This window comes from Hyla sarda, chromosome 4 (assembly GCF_029499605.1).
Source record: "Hyla sarda isolate aHylSar1 chromosome 4, aHylSar1.hap1, whole genome shotgun sequence".
Classification (NCBI taxonomy): Eukaryota; Metazoa; Chordata; class Amphibia; order Anura; family Hylidae; genus Hyla; species Hyla sarda.
Genome location: NC_079192.1, coordinates 35,635,413 through 35,657,460, shown reverse-complemented (window position 1 = coordinate 35,657,460; position 22,048 = coordinate 35,635,413). Strand labels below are relative to the sequence as shown.

The window sequence follows — 22,048 nt, the reverse complement described above, 5'->3', positions numbered from 1 at the left end:
CACCCTAGGCTTATACTCGAGTCAATAACTTTTCCTGGGATTTTGGGTTGAAATTAGGGGTCTCGGCTTATACTCGAGTATATACGGTATGTGGATACTTGCATGCAGAATATTCTCTATAAAAACTTGTGGCTCTCAAAATAAATTTCAATCATGGTTTTGGCGAGATTTGGCTCAGTTGAAAAAAAAGGTTGCCCACCACTGTGCTAGTGGAATGGACGTACACCCAAAGAATAAACATGGGCATTCTAAGAGGTGGTGCACGTCTACGTGGTCCTATACGGTGGCACCTGATGCAAGGGGACATTCCCCCAGCTGAAAGTTTGCCGTTTGGATGAGCCCTTAGGGGTCTGGGATTCTGCCAAACAGACAAAACAGTGTCTGGCAGGGTTGTGTACAGGGGGCACAGCGTATGGTAGTATTATATTCAGTGGGTACAGTATTTGGCAGTATTATAATGATTATTGTCGTCATACAGAGGAGGAGGATCTGCTGACATAGTGAGGAACCTAGGATGTCCGTCCGTCAGACTCTACAGAGAAGATGTAGCTGGAAGACGTTCTGACATCTGGATTAGTGTTGGGCGCAAATATTCGCATTTCAAATTTTTATTGCGAATATCAAAAATTCACGAATTTGCGAATACTGCAAATATATACGCTGTATATTCGAAATCACGAATATTAGTTTTTTTTTTTGTTTGTTTTTTTACAGAACACATCACAGTGATCAACATCCCTCCCTGCTTTCAGCTTGTGGTCTAAAGAAAGCTCCAATACTAGTTACCGTGTGAGACTGCGGAGTGCGAATATTTTGCATATGCGCATATTCCTTCTTTTAGCTTGTGGGCCAATGAGAATGATGCAAATACACTTGCCAGAGGTTATCAATATCCCTAGCAATAAATAGTAAAGTTTCCCACCCCTTCACTATATAAGATTCCTCTCAGCAGCGTTTTTTTGCAGTTTCATGTGTGATCATGCGAACATGCAATGAATACGCGCATTCGCGATTACGCGAATATTCAACAAATACACAAATAGACAATGAATATAACAAATACGCAAAATTCACAAATATAGGAAGAATATTCGCCCATATATTCGGAAAATATCGTAAATTCGAATATGGCCAATGCTGCTCATCACTAGTCTGGATCAGATAAAGAAGAGAAGGAAAGACAACAGAGAAGACATCACTCAGGTCATTATATCATTATGTATTCTCCTGACTGTCCCATCAGAGCTGTAGTCACTTGTAATTTCTGCAGTGATGATGGGAGAAACTGTACCACAATCTGAGGCTCTTCAGGGATCTTGGAAGTTGTATCTTTACACAAAACTGGAAAGCCACTTAAACCAATGGGATTTTAGACTATGCAGACCATTTTATTTTAGTGGGGGGCCAACTGTTGAAAATGGGCTGCATAGTCAAATATGCCCAGGCCTATTTTTGGTCCCAGTCTGGCCCTGCTGAAGGGGGACGTCGCGCAAGTGACACTCCTCTAAAGACCAGCTCAGGAGGGGGGGCCCAAAAACATTGGTTGCCCAGGGTCCAATCAAAATTAAAGACTGCCCTGACCCTAGTGGCAAGTGGTTGACTCTGAAACCATCTCTTTAGGGGATTCCCTTCTCCTTACTACTGTAGACCTGTTCTTGTAGAGACCCATTATAATGTAAGAACTACGGCCAACCAGAGGATCATTTGGAACCATGCTGAATCAAGTCTAACCCTGACCAGAACAAGGGGAGCTATGGTAAGGGGTTCCCTTCTCCTTGAATATTGTAGTCCTGTTCTTGTAGAACCCAGTAAGGTAAGAACTATGACCAACCAGAGGATAATTTGGAACCAAGCTGGATTAGTCTGACCCTACCTAGAACAATGGGGGGTATGGTGCTCCCATATGGGCTTTTTCAAAAACTTCCCTTTCGGATTCCGTAATTGACTCACATATCCAACAAAATATTTTATTATAAATAAAATGTATAGAGAATATAGACAAGATTCTGCAGAACCTAGAGAGGGGCTTCAGCTTCTGATAGCAGATCCCTCTGCTTTTCTCAAGGAGCCAACTGTTCATATGTTGCCACAGAGAATAGTGACCATTACATAGCACCATAAATAAGGAGGGTGCCTATCAGAAGAAGGACTTCATCAGCCCATCACATCCTAGAGTTGAATGCAAGAAAAGTTGTCAAATGCGGAGTACCCATTCAATAGGCATCTGTTGTCTAATGTCATATACATCTCCAAAGTCTCTCCACAATGGGAAGTTCTCGATACTTTTTTTAGAGATTTTTCCATTTTAAATGGTTTCATTCTTGTCCATTTTTAGTTTCTATGAAATAAAAATCCCATTTTCTTAGCAGGTCTGAGATTTCTTGGACCAAAAGTCTGCCCATAAAGTCTTCAGTTCTTCTCTTTTGTATTTGTGCACTGTCACAACTTTTTTAAAAGTGCAAAGGTCATAATCAATCCTGAGGCCATTAAATATGCCTGGAGGTGGTTTGGTAGGTGGGATACGGAGCTCATACAAGCATACCCCCATAAATACATCTTCCATGGGGATGACCCTAATGTTTTGGGACACATCATAGATTTTTTGCGCCATGTCAACTGAAAACACATATCCAGGACCAGCGCAATATGGTGGGAAAGTGTCATTTGGATAGACCTCCTTAGGTAGGTACCATTTGGAAGAGGCGTCCCTATAGGGGGAACCATTGAAAACTATGAATCCTGTGAAGTAATTTTGGAGAACAGGTAAGTCTGGACGAAGAAGCTGATGGACTAAGTAGTCTACATTGACAAACATGTCGTTGTCTATCTTCATGACATAGCTGGCAGAAGGACAGAACTTGGTCACCCATTCTATACCCAATAAAGTTTTCAAGGTCAAATTATAATAGGTGTCCATGAAGTCTTGTTGGATGATGTCCCCAAAGACCTCCTTTTCTTCCTCCAATAACAACTGGGTCTGGTCAGGAATATGTACAGGTTGTCCCACTAGAAAGACCCTGACCACATCGACATCATAAAGACTTTCATTACCCCATGTTTCCCGGATTGTGTGTCTAGACATGATGTCCTGGCTCTCTACAAGCACCATCAAAACGAGGAAAGGCGTCCGGTTCTTGCACTTGTCTGGCTGGTTGAGAATAAAGTTGTATGGGTACGGGTATGGGGGAGCCAGGGGGTGCTTGAATACTGGGTAAGTCAAGTTATTCACAGGTTTTCTTCTTTGTATTGTTTTTGTCTCTAATGTTACGGAATTTGGAATCCACTTCCTGGTGAAGTCTGTTTTTCTTTGGTAGCAGAATAAGTACCCAGACAAAAACATAAAGATCAGTAGAAGTGATATGGAGATTTTCACTGAGAAGATCCGGGCATTCATTTTGTCCCCTGAAGATCACGATCTGTAATGGTCATGAGAAAGAAAATATAAATCATGGAAAATTCCACCAATCTACATTATTTAAAAGGTGTACTCCGGTGAAAATTATTATTATTTTTTTTAAATCAACTGGTGCCAGCACGTTAAACAGATTTGTAATTTACTTCTATTAAGAAATGTTAACCATTCCAGTACTTATCAGCTGCTGTATGCTCCATAGGAAGTTCTTTTCTTTTTGAATTTCCTTTCTGTCTGACCACAGTGCTCTCTGCTAACACCTCTCTCCATCTCCGGAACTATCCAGAGTAGGAGCAAATCCTCATAGCAAACCTATCCTGCTCCTGACAGTTCCTGACATGGACAGAGGTGTCAGCAGAGAGCACTGTGGTCAGACAAAAGAAATTAAAAAAAGAAAAAGAACTTCCTCACCGTACCCCTTTAACCCTTTGCCGCAAATAGACGTTCATTAACGTCCATTTGCGGCTCCCAAAGTATGACGCGCGCTCAGCAGGTGAGCGTGCATCATACCCGGTAGGTCCCGGTTACTATAAGCAACCAGGACCAACAGCTAATGCCGGACCGCCGATTGGGCTGATGTCCGGCATTAACCCTTTAGACGTGGCGATCAAACTTGATCGCCACGTCTAAAACGAAAGTAATACATTGCCGGTTAGCTCAGTGGTGCTGTTCAGCACTGCTGCGGTGAAATTGCGGCATCCCAAACATCTTGCAGGACAGGAGGAGGATCCCTACCTGCCTCCTCGCTGTCCGATCGCCGAATGACTGCTCTGTGCCTGAGATCTACGTAGGAGCAGTCGAGCGCCAATAACACTGATCAATGCCATGCTATTGCATGGCAGTGATCAGTGTAGGAAATCAGTGTGTGCAGTGTTATAAGTCTGAATCACCTCCCTTTTCCCATTTAAAAAAAAAAGTGTAAATAAAAATAAACATATGTGGTATCGTGTAAATGTCCGAACTATAAAAATATATCATTAATTTAACCGCATGGTCAATGGCGTACACGTAAAAAAAAAAAAATCCAAAGTCCAAAATAGCATATTTTTGGTCATTTTTTTGCCATTAAAAAATGAATAAAAAGTGATCAAAAAGTCCAATCAAAACAAAAACGGTACCAATAAGAAATTCAGATCATGGTGTAAAAAAGGAGTCCTCATACCACCCTTAAAAAAAAAAGTTATAGGGATCAGAAGAGGACATTTTTCAACATATAATTTTTTTTATTAGTAAATAAATTGGGTATCCTTGTGACCGTATGGACCTACAGAATAAATATCAGGTGCAATTTTTAGAGCACTTCGTAGAAATGGAAGCTGCTAAAAATTACAAAATGGTTTTATTTTTTCCCACAAATAATTTTTTTCTGGTTTTGGCGTAGATTTTGTAGTGACATTGTTAATGGTATTACAAAGTAAAATTGAACACAGAACTGATGCAGAATTTCCTGATGCAGAATTTCCTGATGCAGAATTTCCTGATGCAGAATTTCCTGATGCAGAATTTCCTGTACGATTCCTTAGGCCGCGTTCACGCGACGAACAATTCTTCACTGAACTCTGCATGAATTTTCTGTGCGGAATTCAACCTAAATTTATTGCCCATAAACCTTAATGGTATTCGCACACATCATTCACATTCACACAGCAGAAAATATATGTCTGGTGTTATATTTTTCCAGACTTCGGCTGCAGAATCCCATTGAATTCAAACGAAAGGGATTCCTGCAGCATGACTGGGAGAGCAGAATCCCATTGAAATGTATTGACTAGAAATTCATGCAGAAATTCTGGCCAGTGAACATAGCCTTACCAGCACCTCTTAGTTCTCTACAACCAAGTTCTCTAGGAGAAGGAATCATAGATGTAAAGAACGATTGGCTGTCCAAGGACCTCATTTAAGGGAGGAGGAACTTGCTTCCTCAAGGATGGTGGTCATGCAGGAACTAGGAAATCAGCGCCGGTTCTGCCTATAGGCAAAATAGGCAACTGCCTAAAGCACCCTTTTCATGGGGGTGCCACTCTGCCCTCTGCAAGAATAGCCAGCCAGCATCCAAAACACCCGCCGCTTATTGTAAACACCCGCCCAGCCAGCACCAGTGTCGCACCCCCCCCCTTCCCCCCCCCCAATACCATAAATATCTGCATTCTTCTGCCTGTTGGAGGAGCGCAGTGCCACCTCTGAGGCAGACAAGCAGGTCCAGCATCCTGACATCACGCGTACCTCCATATATCCGCCTCAACTCCTGCCCGAACCATAATCCCAGTAGTAAGGTGATTACATGAGGAGGAGGTTTGTTACAGTGTGTCATCCTAGTAGTAAGGTGGGGCATGTGAAAGGATGAAGCCAATGGGTGGGGTCAAGGGATGGCAAAATTCCTTTCCCCTAGGGTGGCAAAAATCCTTGCACCAGCCCTGTAGGAAGTATAGCCATATGGCCAAGAAAGACAGGGATTGTGTCCGCTGCAGAGTGTAACACTGAGAAACAAAGACGGGGAGGATACACTTTATTTGCATCCCAAACCAATGTTGTCATTGCAATGAACAAAGAGAGTAGGTTTCAACAAGTCTGAACACCGTCCACCTGGTCCATGTGAAGTCTGTAATGGAGCCAGAGGAGGCTCTTTTATTAGGCAAGTTAGGCAGCCGCCTAAGGCCTTGTGCTTAAGGGGGGCTCGTGGCCGCTTAGCACGCACCGAGTGAATGGTGATGCCTACATTGTACACATACCTGGACTCCTTTAACTACAAGGGTGCATTCACATGTGCGTATTTTCTGCTGCAGATTTGCTTCTGCAGATTTTGCTGCCCATTGAAGTCAATAGGCAGAAAAATCTGCAGCAGCAGATCTGCAGCAAAAATTACGCACGTGTGAACATGCCCTAAGCATGTCTTATAGACATGCCTATAGTTAACTGCATCGCTCAGCTGATTGACAGAGAGAAGAGCCATTGGCTCCCCCGCCCTGCCAATCACTCGTGTCTGCCTGCGTATTTTTTTTTTTTGTCTACCTAAAGGGGTCTATTCCTCCTAACTAAAGGGTGTGTTATTACTACCTAAAGGGGGTCACTAAGGAGACTAATTTTACTACCTAAAAGGAGGGTTATGGGCCTTACAATCTAGTTTCCCCTAAGGCCTCAAAGTCTACAGCCGCCTCTGAATGGAGCCTATAACTGGCTAAAAGGCACATTTTAGAGGTATCTAAAAAAATTTATAATACTGTTGTAGCAGAAGGTATTTTGGGCCTTCTCAGGCTCAAGGCCAAAGGAGTTACTTGAAGTTCCTGGGCCCCAATAAAAAATCTGTAACAGGTCCCCCCAAACTATGATCTGGTATTGGTTTTATCTTATGAGACAAAGAGGCCTCGGGACCCCCTTAAGCTGTAGGCCCTAGGTAAGATCACGATTTCAGCAACCCGTCTACTTCTGCTCCCAGCATTCCTGGATTTAGTCTCTCGGGAGCATTTATTATCTAATGTTCTAGAATAAACCTATTAAAGGAGGTTATGAAGAATAAGAAAAGCAGCACCACACCTGTCCTCAGGTTGTGGGTGGTATAAATCCCGGTGGAGGAGGAGGACGACAGAGGGGGGGGGGTCCCGGTGGAGGAGGACGACGACAGAGAGGGGGTCCCGGTGGAGGAGGACGACGACAGAGAGGGGGTCCCGGTGGAGGAGGACGACGACAGAGAGGGGGTCCCGGTGGAGGAGGAGGACGACGACAGAGAGGGGGTCCCGGTGGAGGAGGAGGACGACGACAGAGAGGGGGTCCCGGTGGAGGAGGAGGACGACGACAGAGAGGGGGTCCCGGTGGAGGAGGACGACGACAGAGGGGGGGGGTCCCGGTGGAGGAGGACGACGACAGAGGGGGGGGGTCCCGGTGGAGGAGGACGACGACAGAGGGGGGGGGGCCCCAGTGGAGGAGGACGACGACAGAGGGGGGGGGGGGGGTCCCGGTGGAGGAGGACGACGACAGGGGGGGTGTCTCGGTGGAGGAAGACAACGACAGAGGGGGGTCCCGGTGGAGGAAGACAACGACAGAGGGGGGGTCCCGGTGGAGGAAGACGACAACAGGGGGGGGGGTCCCGGTGGAGGAAGACGACGACAGGGAGGGGGGGACCCGGTGGAGGAAGACGACAACAGAGGGGGGGTCCCGGTGGAGGAAGACAACGACAGAGGGGGGGGGGGGTCCCGGTGGAGGAAGACGACGACAGAGGGGGGGGGGGGGGGTCCCGGTGGAGGAAGATGACGACAAAGGGGGGTCCCGGTGGAGGAAGACGACGACAGAGGGGGGTCCCGGTGGAGGAAGACGACGACAGAGGGTTTCTCCAATATAAGAATGTCCACAGTAACAGATGACAGCGCAGACATCAAACTGAGTTTTACAAGTAATAAAGTCCTTTACCTTTATTTTATTGCCCCCCTAAGGCAGTTTTCCCCAACCAGGGTGCCTACAGCTCCCTGCTGGGAGTTGTAGTTTTGCAACAGCTGGAGGCACGCTGGTTGGGAAACACTGCCCTAAGAAGATGCTTCAAGTGGAATAATTACAATGTCCATCTCTGAGTTCCCCTGGAGGGTTGAGGTAATCTCCCCATTACCAAAATATACCTGATGTTCTTAAGGGTCTATTCAAATGGCAGAATTACTCCTGAAATGAAAGCCCAATAAACTTCTATGGGTTTCCACACTCCCGTTGACACTTCGGAATTTCCGCTAGTGGAATTCCATCAATGGGAGTGCAGAAACCCATAGAAGTGTATTGGGCTTTCATTTCAGGCGGAATTCTGCCCGTGTGAATAGACCCTTATTCTAGTAAAGGTGACAATGGGTTTGCACCTACCTGCTTTTTGTAAGACTTCATCTTGTGCCCAAAATATTCCAATTGCCAGTAAACACCCATCGCGACCCAAAACACGCACCCCCCCCCGTCCTCCTTACTTACGTTTTCTTCCTCCCAACTCTCTAAGACCCATAACATTATGATCAGCTCACCCCAGAAGCTCCTCCGCGTTACAGACAGTGAGGTAGGAAATGCCACCCCTTTCATACTAAAAAGAAAAAAAATACACTAACTCTGCCTAAATAAGGGTCACATGACCACATGGAAAATTCTGAGTAGTCCCAGGTTAACCCTTTACATACTTTTTTTTCACAAAAACGTGCAGGCTAAGACATATGTAAACCGGTAAGAATTCATAAATACATTCCAGATATGTCTAAGAAAAAGGTCATGTTTTCATAATACCTCATCTTACAATGGCCTCATTGTATCTGAAAACCAGACTCCCGATACAATGCCACAGACAGTCCGGATCTGTGCAATGTGTCAATGGTTGGAAGATCTGACCAATTAGAATGGACATTTTACTGATAAAACCCCTGTATTACTGAAGTGCATGCACTGAATTCCTGTCTGGTTGCGCCCCCTACAGTACAGGGAGGTATTACATGTTCTGTACTCTTTATCTGTGCCAGGGTTAGCTGTTTCAAGTGAGGGTGGCTCTAGGTTACTTTTTTAGGACATTGGGGGTATTTATTCTGTAACTGTCACAATTCTTTGGCGCATTCTCTCCACTGTCATTTTTAAAACTTTCTCAAAATCACACGGTCCTGTGTGTGATTTTTACTTTGGTCAGTAACTCATCATTTGCGCCAATCGATCTTTAATGCAATTTTGCACCCTTAGGGGTTTTTTTTTTGGGCACAATTCCCCGCCAAGAAATTTTATACATGGAAAACACACATAGCAATGTCAGAAAATGTAAAGGCATCAAAATACATGAAAAAATGTTTTTGGGTGAAAGCAGAGACACCTCCGGGGCTGCTCAATACTATCCTGCGACATAGTTGTCTCTGAGGAACCTTCACCCTCCGTTGAGCCAGCATTGGACATGGCCACACAGGTTCAGGAATGGTAGACACTAATGGTAACAAAAAAAAAAAACAAAAAAACACTCAAGTTAAAAATAAAATCCATTTCGCATGGTGTCTATAAACCCCACAAAAGAAAATAACTGGAGTAGCTTGCTGATATACTGCAGGGGGGACTCCGAAATGGTTGCTCTACAGGGTAAATATCCTCTATGGCTGTAAGTTATGTGTAAATGGCGCTGTGAACAGCTGATTTCAACATTTGTGCCAAAATTACCAACAACGTGCACCAAATGATCAATTTGGTGCACGTCCACAAAAATCAAAGTGAAAAAAAAAGGGTAAAAAAGAAACTGTCAACAGGCAAAATTAATAAATCTCCCCCACTGTGTACTGTACAGGACCCTGAAGAAGCTCCTGTCCTCTACATAGACAGTGATTACAGCTCCAGCAGATCTTTATTACTTTTATATATAAGGATTTGCTTTATGTGCATTAGTTATCTATTTATTTTTCTTTAATCCTCACTTTTTCCTATTTTTGGTGAAATTTTGGGGGTCAGAACCAATTACCAGGTTCTCCATATATGTCTGTTGGAGATAGCTGAACACCTCTCCCTTAGAGATTTATGTAGGGGACGAGTTGGCCGCCACTTCATGCGGGGGTCGACACACCCCATTCTCGGAGACAGGGCGATAAGTTTATGGACATGACCCATCTCTTTATTTATTTATTTTTAATCAGATATTTTTATTGAAATTTTATGCAAATAATAAAACAACAGTCACCCACATCACCACCCTCCTCCCCCACACCCCAACATACCCCTCCCCTTCTCCCCCACCCCCCTTCCCTAAACAAAACAATGCCAAGTCCACCAGAAAGTTGAGTCCATCTTAGTCATTCCTTCACATGAGCAAGAAAAGCCTCAAAAGGCGTCCCAGACAACGCACAGAGAAAAAGAAAAAACAGCAAAACAACACATCCGAGCGCAGGGCTAACAGATACATCGGACTTACACAACACACACAGTGAGACATTTCACAATACAGAGCACAACCTACAATAACCAACTAGAGCATGGAGTGAAGGTGAGCATCTTTAGAACAAGCAAAGCCCCCCAACAATGGGAAAGGGCACCCCTTAAGAGTCGTCCAATCCCAGCCTGAACTCACGCACCCAGGGGCCCCATATTGCATGAAACTTGCGAGTAACCTTACTTTTCTTGTATATTCGATAGATCTCCTTTAACTCGCTGAATACCTTAGTCTGACTGATGAACGGTCTGTAGCATATAAACAATCAATGGAAGAAAAGAAAACCGGCCCTGCTAGCAAAATGATCAGATGGATAGGATGGAATGGAATGTCTCTATAACAATAGGGGGTGGAATGTGGCAGATGCAAGATTCCAAAGCGGTTCTACACGTAAAGCAGGTATCTGTATGCAATACATAGAAGAAGAAAGAAAAATGAGAGGGCTTCAAAATTCAGCAGCAATTTTCCGATTTTTCAAAAAATTTCTGTCTGAAAATCAGCTGTAAAATGGCAGTTACAAAATCACAAACGGCCGTTAGAAAATCCCATTGTAGTCTCTGGGATTTTTCTAATAGCCGTTTTAACCCGTTATAGCCCATTATTAATAACGGCCGTTATTTTGTGACGGATGAATGGACGGGAGAAATAGTGCATGCACTATTTCTTCCGTTACTATCTTCCGTCACAAAATAACGTCCGTTATTAATAATGGGCTATAACGGGTTAAAACAGCTATTAGAACATGGGGGGACCCCTTAAGGAATGTAATAAGGGGTACAGTGAGCCTTAACACCCCACAGGTGTTTGACAACTTTTCGTTAAAGTTGGATGCATAAATAAAAATGTAAAAAATTTAACTAAAATGCAGTTTATTCCCCAAATTTTACATTTTTACAAGGGGTATTAGGAGAAAATGCCCCCCATAATTTGTAACCCCAATGTGTGGACATAGTGCTCTGCGGGTGCACTACAAAGCTCAGAAGGGAAGGAGTGCCATTGAGCTTTTGGAGACAGAATTTGGTTGGAATAGAAGTCGAGGGCCATGTGCGTTTACAAAGCCCCCCGTAGTGCCAAAAGAGTGGACCCCCCCCCACATGTGACCCCATTGTGGAAATTACACCACTCACAGAATTTAATAAAGTGTGCAGTGAGCATTTACACATCACTGGCATTTGACAGGTCTTTGGAACAGTGGGCTGTGCAAATGAAAAATTTAATTTTTCATTTTCACGGACCACTGTTCCAAAAATCTGTCAGACACCTGTGTGGCGTAAATGCTCACTGTACCCATTATAACATTCCATGAGGGGTATAGTTTCCAAAATGGGGTCACGTGGGGGGCGGTCCATTGTTCTGGCACTATGGGGGCTTTGTAAACACACGTGGCCTTCAATTCCGGACAAATTTTCTCGCCAAAAGCCCAATGGCGCTCCTTCTCTTCTGAGCATTGTAGTTCGCCCGCAGAGCACTTTAAATCCACATATGGCATATGTTCTTACTATAAATGGGGTTACAAATTTTGGGGGGCTTTTTTTTTTTCCTATTTCCCCTTGTGAAAATGAAAAATAGCACCAGCATTTTAGTAATTTTTTTGCGTTAATATCAGAACCGCTGTAAAATCAGCCACCCCTGTGCAAATCACCAATTTAGGCCTCAAATGTACATAGTGCGCTCTCACTCCTGATCCTTGTTGTGCCTCCACAGAGCATTTAACGCCAACATATGGGGTATTTCTGTACTCAGGAGAAATTGCGTTACAATTTTTTTTCCCCCCCCCCCTTTACCTCTTGTGAAAATAAAAAGTATGGGACAACACCAGCATGTTAGTGTAACATTTTTTATTTTTTTACACTAACAGGCTGGTGTAGACCCCAACTTTTCCTTTTCATAAGGGGTATAAGGAGAAAAAGCCCACCAAAATTTGTAACGCAATTTCTCCCGAGTACGTAAATATCCCATATGTGGCCCTAAACTGTTTCCTTGAAATACGACAGGGCTCCGAAGTGATAGAGCGCCATGCGCATTTGAGGATTAAGTTAGGGATTGCATAGGGGTGGACATAGGGGTATTCTACGCAAGTGATTTCCAAACAGGGTGCCTCCAGCTGTTGCTTAACTCCAAGCATGCCTGGACAGTCAGTGGCTGTCCGGAAATGCTGGGAGTTGTTCTTTTGCAATAGCTGTAGGCTCCATTTTGGAAACACTGCCGTATGATACGTTTTCATTTTTATTTAGGGAGACAGTGTAAGGGGGTGTATATGTAGTGTTTTACCTTTTATTATGTGTTAGTGTAGTGTTTTTAGGGTACATTCACACAGGCGGGGGTTTACGGTGAGTTTCCCGCTAGGAGTTTGCGCTGCGCCGCAGCTCAAACTTGAAGCAGGAAACTCACTGTAAACCCGCCCGTGTGAATGTACCCTGTACATTCACATGGGGGGCAAACCTCCAGCTGTTGCAAAACTACAACTCCCAACATGCATTGACAGACTGTGCATGCTGGGAGTTGTACTTTTGCAACAGCTGGAGGTGCACTGGTTGGAAAACCTTCAGTTAGGTTCTGTTACCTAACTCAGTATTTTCCAACCAGTGTGCCTCCAGCTGTTGCAAAACTACAACTCCTAGCATGTACTGATCACAAAAGGGCATGCTGGGAGATGTAGTTATGCAACAGCTGGAGGTACACAACTACAACTCCCAGCATGGCGAGAAAGCAGTTTGCTGTTCATGCATACTGGGAGTTGTAGTTTTGCAAGATTTAGAGGGCCACGGTTTAGAAACCACCGCACAGTGATCTCCAAACTGTGGCCCTCCAGATGTTGCAAAACTACAAATCCCAGCATGCCCAAACAGCTGTCTGGGCAAGCTGAGAGTTGTAGTTTTGCAACACCTTGAGGGTTACAGTTTAGAGACCACTGTATAGTGGTCTCAAACTGTAGCCCTCTAGATGTTGCTAGGCAACTCAACGGCTTCCGTAGTCTGCACCAGGGAGCCAGCCGCATGTCATTGCCGCCCGCCGATCATCGCCTCCACCGATGGTAAGTGGACTTCTGGCGCCGGTCACCGCCGGTTCCCCGTTCTGCCCGGACTACTGTGAGGGGGCAGAACGGAGCAACTGAACGTTAACCCCCCCCCCCCCGCTTCCAATCTGCTATTTTGATCCTCGCTTCTGAATGACCAATAGCAGGGATAGGAGGGGTGGCACCCCTGCCACCTCACTCCTATCCCTTCAGGGGGATCGTGGGTGTCTTGGACATTCCCTATCCCCCTTATTTTCCGGGTCACTGGAGACCCGTATGACCATAATCGCCACAGATCGCCGGTGTGAAGATCGCCTACATGGGGGGACTCAGGACCCCTTTGAATGATTTCAGCAGGCATCCCTGTTCGGTCCCCACCCGGCAGGGATCGGAATTCCCACGGGCATACAGGTACGCCCTGGGTCCTTAACTACCAGGAAGCCAGGGCGTACCCATATGCCCTGTGTCTTCAACCTGTTAAGGACGTAGGGCGTACCTGTACGCCCTACGTCTGGTCCCGGTGTTTAAAACGGGGTCACACCATGACCCTGCATCACACCTGGTCGGTCCCGGCTGCTATTCATAGCCGGGACCCTGGGCTAACAGCGCGTGGCACTGATCATTGTACCGTGCGCTATTAACCCTTCAGACGCGGCGATCAAAGTTGACCGCCGCGTCTGAAAGTGAAAGTAAACGCTTCCCGGCAGCTCAGTCGGGCTGATCGGGACATCGCGATAAAATCGCGATGTCCCGATCAGCTAGGACGTGAGCGGAGGTCCCCTTACCTTGCTCCGTAGCATCCGATCTGGGTTTGATTGCTCTAAGCCTGAGCTACAGGCTTGAGCAATCGAGCCCCTATCTCGCTGATCCATGCATCAGCATAAGAGATCAGTGTGTGCAGTGTTATAGTCTCCTATGGGAGCTATAGCACTGCAAAAAAAAAAAAAAAGTAAAAAAAAAAAAATTAAAGTTTGAATCACCCCCCTTTTCCCATAAAAAAAACAAACTGTGTAAATAAAAATAAACATATGTGGTATCACCGCATGCGGAAATGTCTGAACTATAAAAATATATAATTAAATCGCATGGTCAATGGCGTACACGCAAAAAAATAGCGTATTTTTGATCACAATTTATATAGTGAAAAAATGAATAAAAAGTGATCAATAATTTTGATCAATATAATAATGTTACCAATAAAAACTTCAGAACACGGTGCAAAAAATTAGCTCTCATACCGGCCCGTAAGCGGAAAAATTAAATTTTTTCTTCAATTTTGTCGCACAATGAATTTTTTTTTCCGTTTCGCCGTGGATTTTTGGGTAAAATGACTAATGTCACTGCAAAGTAGAATTGGTGTCGCAAAAAATAAGCCATAATATGGAATTTTTATGTGCAAAATTGAAAGCGTTATGATTTTTAGAAGTTGATTAGGAAAAAATGAAAATGCAAAAAGGGAAAAACACTGCGTCCTTAAGGGGTCAAGTGGTTAAAGGGGTTAACAGACAATTTACAAAACTCCTGCTGCAGCAAGGAGCAGTGCCTACAGATCAGACACCATTCACACCTCCAAAAAGAGTGAAACGCAAAATAAATGCACAACAATTGCTGCACATTTTAAAGGGGTGTTCCAGGCAAAACCTTTTTTTTTATATATATATATATATCTCAACTGGCTCCGGAAAGTTAAACAGATTTGTAAATGACTTCTATTAAAAAATGTTAATCCTTCCAATAATTATCAGCTGCTGAAGTTTTCTGTCTAACTGCTCAATGATGATGTCATGTCCCGGGAGCTGTGCATGATGGGAGAATATCCCCATAGGAACTGCACAGCTACCGGGACGTGAGTCATCAGAAAGCAGTTAGACAGAAAACAACAACTCAACTTCAGAAGCTATTAACTATTGGAAGGATTAAGATTTTTTAATTGAAGTAATTTACAAATCTGTTTAACTTTTCCGGAGCCAGTTGATATATAAAAAAAAGTTTTACCCCTTTTAAAGCCGGAGCAAAAAGAAGCCACATTTACACTATTGTGACTCGAGATTAGTGCAGTCAGAACAAAGGATGTATGAACACAACATCATTGTTCTTATAAAAGTTTGATCACATTACTTCATTTGCATTACGAGTGCAGTACCCTGAGGAAGGTAACGGAACGGCAGCTGTTGGGGTAGTGGAGTGAAGTGGTTCCCACAAAACATGGGTGAGAACGATGTTTGCACTTTATGTGCATATGCACTTTAGGTTATATAGTATTGTGGCAGTGTAGATACCTGACTGAGACTTTCAGGTGCGAGTTCTGACATTTCAGGGAATCTCACACAGTATTATTACATTGCATAGGACACTTTTGTATTCTATTTAGATATAGACATGTGCACAACCAAAAAATTTTGTTTTGTTTCATTCAGTTTTTTTCAGGTAAAATTTTTTTCGGTTCTGTTAAACCTTCGGGATACAGTAATTTGTTTTATTCTGATTTCGGGTGCATTCGTATATATTTTTTCGGTTCTATTCGGAAACTATTCGGCTTTCGGATGAATCCGTTATTTCGGATCTATTCGTTATACATTTCGTTAATTTTATTTTAGTTTTCGTTTTTAAGGTTATTGGAGATGGAGATTCCTTTTTTAATAAAATTTTGTAGCGTACCATTAAAAAACTAAAATAAAAAAAAGATTCAGTAGTGAAGGAAAAAATTGTATCTAACGAAATGTATCTTTTTTATAACAAATTTTTTATTAATTTTTAAACAGGGATCCATTTATGTGGGCGGGCAGGGCTGTATAAATGTAGCCGACAATAATAAAAATGTAGTGTGTGTGTGTGTGTGTTTTTCACTTTTTTTCCCTTTATTTTTTTAGGTAGTACTACTACTCCCAGCATGGAACACACTGTTCCATGATGGGAGTAGTAGTACCTGTACTAATTGACAGATCGCCCGTTGTGATCCTCCTGTATATTTCCTGCAAAGAGCTGTGATTGGCCAGATGGTTCCAGTCAATCACAACTCTCTGCGGGAAATAGGAATACGTGTATATATACGTCAGTGCAGGGGACCATAGATGAGCGCCGGCCGCATCTATACATTATACAGGAGGCTCACAGCGGGTATCAGGAGTGACATCGGCTGTGATCTTTCCTTAACTGCAGGTACTACTACTCCCAACATGGAGCACACTCTTCATGCTGGGAGCTGTAGTACCTGCATTAATAGACAGATCGCAACAGGTGTCAGAAATTACACTCGCTGTGATCAGTCTATTAATGCAGGTACTACAGCTCCCAGCATGGAGAAGAGTGTGCTCCATGTTGAGAGTAGTAGTACCTGCAGGTAAGAACACATCACAGCAGGTATCACTACTGACACCCAATGTGATCCTCCTGTCTAATGCAGTGATGGAGCGGCTTTCTCCTGCGCTTGCATCTCTGCACTATACTCCGGCTGACCACTCACTCATTCATATTTCCCTCAGAGGTGTGATTGGCTGCAACCATCCGGCCAATCCCCACTCTGGGCGGAAAATATGAATGAGTGATGTTCTATTCACATCACTGGCCAGAGTATAGTGCAGAGATGCGTGCGCTGTATAGAGCCGCTCCACATCTCTGCTATATTATGGACGATTGCATCGGGCGATATGTCTATTAGTACAGGTACTACTACTCCCAGCATGGAACATTCTGTTTCATGCTGGGAGTAGTAGTACTACCTAAAATGGTCCCTTGCTTGTAAATGAAAATGAACTTTGTTTCAACAAAAATAAAATTCGTTTTTCACAATTTCGTAGGGATGTACAATTCCTTTTGTGACTAATTAAGATTCATTCGGATGTAAATATTTCCTACATTCGGATCAATCCAAATGTACGAAATATGAACAATCCAGCCAAAAACGAATTATGTCCGAAACGAATTGCACAAGCCTATTAAGATACAACAACTTTATTTTATTTTTTCAAATTCAAGGTTTATTGAAATTTTTCTTACAGGAAACATGAGAAACAAAATACGACAAATAAGACCATGTCCAGTATAATCAGATATTCAGAGAAACAGGGGTCGGTGTGGTGTCCCAGTACAGCTATATTGTGTCAAGGTATTGTAGGCCCTGTCAGATTGAGACCTCCAGTGTCCTGTGGGCTCCCCTGCAGGGACTCAACCATTTCTAATATGCATTTGCACTGTTATAACTTAATAATCTGTTATTAGGTATCTGTAGCTTTAAGTATGTTACCTAGCAACCTCATGCTTAGTCAGGGTATGTGAGAGTGCAGGACTGAGGGCTAGACTAAACTTTTGTGTAAGGTATTATGTTATTGCTTGTATGTAACTTTATTGTTAATCCCAAAGGAGAGACAGACAACTCTATGGTCCACAGCTGCCTGGCCAATGGGCTTTAGTTTAGCCTTCCCTCATAAGGGGGGCATTTCCTGTGTAGTTCAGTCTAGGTGGAGTTCAGTGGAGTTGAGGAGCACAGTTCAGGGGTCATCAGTTCTGGAGTTCAGAAGGGGTCAGGAGTGCTGGAGAGTTCAAGTGTGGAGAGTAGCTGAGTGGAGTGGAGTGAAGGAGTTCAGGAGAGAAGTTGAGTTCAGAGTAAAGCAACTCATTTTCAAGTCAGAGTACAGAGTGGAGAAATATCAAACCTTTACTTCAGCCTAGATCAGAGAATTCCTAAAGGACAATTCATTATCTTCCGGCGAAAAGCCATAAATCGACCGACACTTCAGTAAGTGACTTTAATCTCAAGCCTAATATAGCGCAGAGCTAAAACTCCTAGTCCAGCCGTAAGAGCCAAGCATATATGCAATATCAAGTCCAGGCACTACAAGCTGTGTGGTCCTCTAGAGACTGTCTGTTAACCCTTTGGGAGACTTTGGTTGAGCGCTGTGAAGATTGTACCACCTATCTTCAAGTTAGTAAAGCCTCCGTTAAACTGCAACCTAGTGTGGAGTCAATTCTTTCCTTGCCAGCCAGTGGGGAGACAGAGTTCCCCGGACCTGTAGTACCCCGGGAGATACCAAGACTACAGTGGAGTCACGTGACATTAAGGGTTAATACCATCTGATCCTGGGTTAATACCCCCAAGAACCAAGTAGCTAACCCCAGCGTAGCGGTGGCTGCGGACCTCACCCGTGGCCACCACATCGGCATTTGTCAAAATGGTGGAAGTCAAATCTGTTATAGTATTGCAGGTAGATAGAAAGGAGTAGAGACGTAGCATCGGATACTACTAGGGCAGTAGTTACATTAAAATCGATCCACCAGCAATATGTAAGCAACTGAGGCAATGTAAAAACATAACAAAACTGAACTGGTAAATAACCAAGATAGGGAATGGGGGTGAAAGGGAAAAGGGGAGAAAAGAAGACGTGAGGAAGAGGATAGTGGAGGGGGGGGGGGGGGAGTTGAGAGAAGCGAAGGCAGGGAGGAGAATGGGAGGGGGGGGACAATAAGGTCAGAGAGTAGAGAGGAGGATAGGAAAGGGGAAGGCAGAAAGCGGATCCAAAAGAGAGGGAGTAGGTTACCTCGTGAGAGTGAGAGACATCCGACCTCCACGCCATTAGATACAACAACTTTATATGCATGGAGTGCATACAGTTACAACAGTACTGAACCTCACACTTCAATTGTATTTATTGGCAAATCCTGTCTGTAATATCTTGATGTTATTTTAAATATATTCAATAAAATTGTATTTTAATTCACTTATCTAAGTGTAAGCTCTACATTTCTTCAGTGTAAAATAAATCTAATATATTCGTTTTTTTATTTCGCCATCCCACAAAATGAGATCCTAACTTTGTATGTACCAATAAAATCTACAGCAGAAAACAAGAAATAAACAAACAAAACGATTGTTAAAAGAGAGGGTGACTGACCGTTGCGATAAAAATAAAGAAAAAACAAAACTAAAATAGAAAGTTAAAAATGTTAAGTAGTAAAACATAATGTACTGTCCCACGCAATAAGACTCACACAGTGAAAAATAAACTTAAGAAACAATGGCTGACCGTTGAAATAATAATCAAAAATAAAACAAAAGAATTTGGGAAAAAAATAAAAACAAAAAAACATTAAACAAAATGATTGTCAAAAGAAATGATGCCTGACCGTTGTGATATGATAAAAAAATAAAAAATAAAATATTGGGAATAATAAAAGAAAAATAGAAAATATAAACTTTTAAGTGGTAAAACATGACGTACTGTCCCATGGAATAAGGCTCACATCATTTATAAGTAAGAATGAAAAATAAAAAATAAAGTCATTTTTTCATATCAACTAGCTCCAGAAAGAAACAGATTTGTAAATTACTTCTGTATAAAATTCTTAATCCTTCCAGTACTTATCAGCTGCTGTATACTACAGAGGAAGTTGAGTTGTTCTTTTCTGTCTGACCACAGTGCTCTCTGCTGACACCTCTGTCCGGATCAGGAACTGTCCAGAGTAGGTGCAAATCCCCATAGCAAACCTCTCCTGCTCTGGAAAGTTCCTGACATGGACAGACAGAAAAGAACAACTCAACTTCCTGTGGAGCATACAGCAGCTGATAAGTACGGTAAGGATTAAGATTTTTAATAGAAGTCATTTACAAATATGTTTACCTTTCTGGAACCAGTTGATGTTGAAAAAAATGGTTTTCCACCCGAGTACCCCTTTAAAGGGGTACTCCGCCCCTGGCATCTCATCCCCTATCCAAAGGATAGGGGATAAGATGTTAGATCGCCGCGGTCCCGCTGCTGGGGACCCCGGGGATCGCCGCTGCGGCACCCCGCCATCATTACAGCACAGAGCGAGTTCGATCTGTGCGTAATGATGGGCGATCCAGGGGCCGGAGCAGCGTGATGTCATGGCTCCACCCCTCATGACATCACGGCCCGTCCCCTTAATGCAAGTCTATGGCAGGGGGCGTGACGACCGCCACGCCCCCTCCCATAGATTTGTATTGACGGGGGCGGGCCGTGATGTCACGAGGGGCGGAGCCGTGACCTAACGATGCTCCGGCCCCTGTATTGCCCATCATTACGTGCAGAGCGATCTCGCTCTGCGCAGTAATGATAGCGGGGTGCTGCAGCAGCGATCCCCGGGGTCCCCAGCAGCGGGACCGTGGCGTACTGACATCTTATCCCGTATCCTTTGGATAGGGGATAAGATGTCTAGGGGCGGAGTACCCCTTTAAGTAGATTTTGGCTGCACCTGTATTGTGTTTTCTTTGCAGGCGTGCCATGGGGATAACTCAGCCTATTGTTCTACTATGGTATCCTGTGCTTATTTGTGTATTTATTTAGATGCACATATTCCTTCCTCTTTCCATTTGTTCAGTTCCTTTTATGTCACATACACCTTATGACTGTGATCAGAAGGTGGAGATCAGCTTATTCGGGTCCTGGTCACAGTCAGAGGACCATAAGGCCGGGTTCACACTATGAAACCTGTGGAAATTCTCTCTAGGGTGCAGTGGCCTTTCATTGATCTTACTGGGATTTTGCTGCTTAGTTCAGATATTGGACGTTCCGTAGATATTGGACGTTCTTACAGATAATTCAACTGCTGTGGTCCTTGTAAACAGACAGTGTACGACTAAGAGCCCTCATCTAATGTCTCTCTCTTCCCAGGTCCTCTCCTATGCAGAAAACACCTAGCATCAATATCAGCAGTTCATCTAAAGGGCTCCCTCAACACCAGGGCCAACTATCTGAGCAGACATTGTCTCCATCAGGGAGAATGGTGCCTAAACAAGGACATATTCAGAAAAATCTGTGTACTGTGGCGCTATGCTCAGAAAGATGTGTTTGCCACCAGAGAGAATCACCAAGTAACACAGTTTCTCTCCCGGTCTCCCTCAGAGAATCCTACCGCAGTGGATGCACTGTCCCAGTATTGGAAGTGGAGTCTGAGCTGCGCCTTCCCTCCACTAGCATTAATACCGCAAGTTCTAAAAAAGATTTGGAAGGACAGGGCGAGGGTCATTCTCATAGCTCTATTCTGGCCCCGCAGGGCCTGGTTTTCCTGCCTTCGGGTGGTGTCATTAACAGACTCTTGCGTCTTACCGGAACAGCCGGATCTTTTGTTTCAGGGTCCTGTATTCCATCCAGATACTCAGTCTGCACTTAACTGCATGGAATTTGAAAGGGTAATTCTGAGTAGAAAGCCTGTTACCTCAGCAATATACTTCAAGATCTGGAAGGCTTACTTTAATTTTATAGAACCATCCTTGGTGGACTTTAACAAACCCAATATTGCATCAATCCTTGATTTTCTTCAGAAAGGTTTAGAAAAAGGTCTTAAGTTAGCCACTCTCAAGGTGCAAGTATCAGCCTTAGGATCCCTGTTCTCTCAATCTATAGCCAGTCATCCATGGATTGTGAGATTTTTTAAGGCAACCAAAATGCTCCAGATTCCAAAACTCCCTAAAACTCCTTCTTGGGATTTAACCTTAGTTCTTAATATGTTATGTGGTGACCCCTTCGAGCCAGTTTCCTCTATCTCCATCCGACACCTGACTCTGAAGACTGCTCTCCTGGTGGCTGTTACCTCTGCTCGTAGAGTGGGTGAAATAGCTAATTTTTCCTGCCTTGAGCCATACACTCGAATCCTAGATGATAGAATAGTTCTTAGGACTGACCCAGCATTTTTTGCCAAAAGTGGTATCTAATTTTCATTTGTCTCAGGAGATAGTCTTGCCCTCATTTTGTAGCAATCCAGC

General features: G+C 43.8%; 1 protein-coding gene across 4 annotated transcripts in view; it reads right to left on the bottom strand.

Annotated features, from left to right (window-relative positions):
* Positions 1-1,965: 1,965 nt before the first annotated feature.
* LOC130367770 (beta-1,3-galactosyltransferase 2-like) overlaps positions 1,966-22,048 on the bottom strand; it is a 52,840-nt gene continuing 32,757 nt past the window's right edge. For 3 of the 4 annotated variants that reach the window (XM_056570528.1, XM_056570527.1, XM_056570529.1), the window contains exon 2: positions 1,966-3,416. In XM_056570528.1, coding sequence (XP_056426503.1) covers positions 2,363-3,394 — 1,032 coding nt within the window. In that variant the 5' untranslated portion in view covers positions 3,395-3,416 and the 3' untranslated portion in view covers positions 1,966-2,362. Of the gene's footprint in view, positions 3,417-10,542; positions 10,625-22,048 lie in introns of those variants that run through there. The other variant, XM_056570530.1, reaches the window with a different exon arrangement.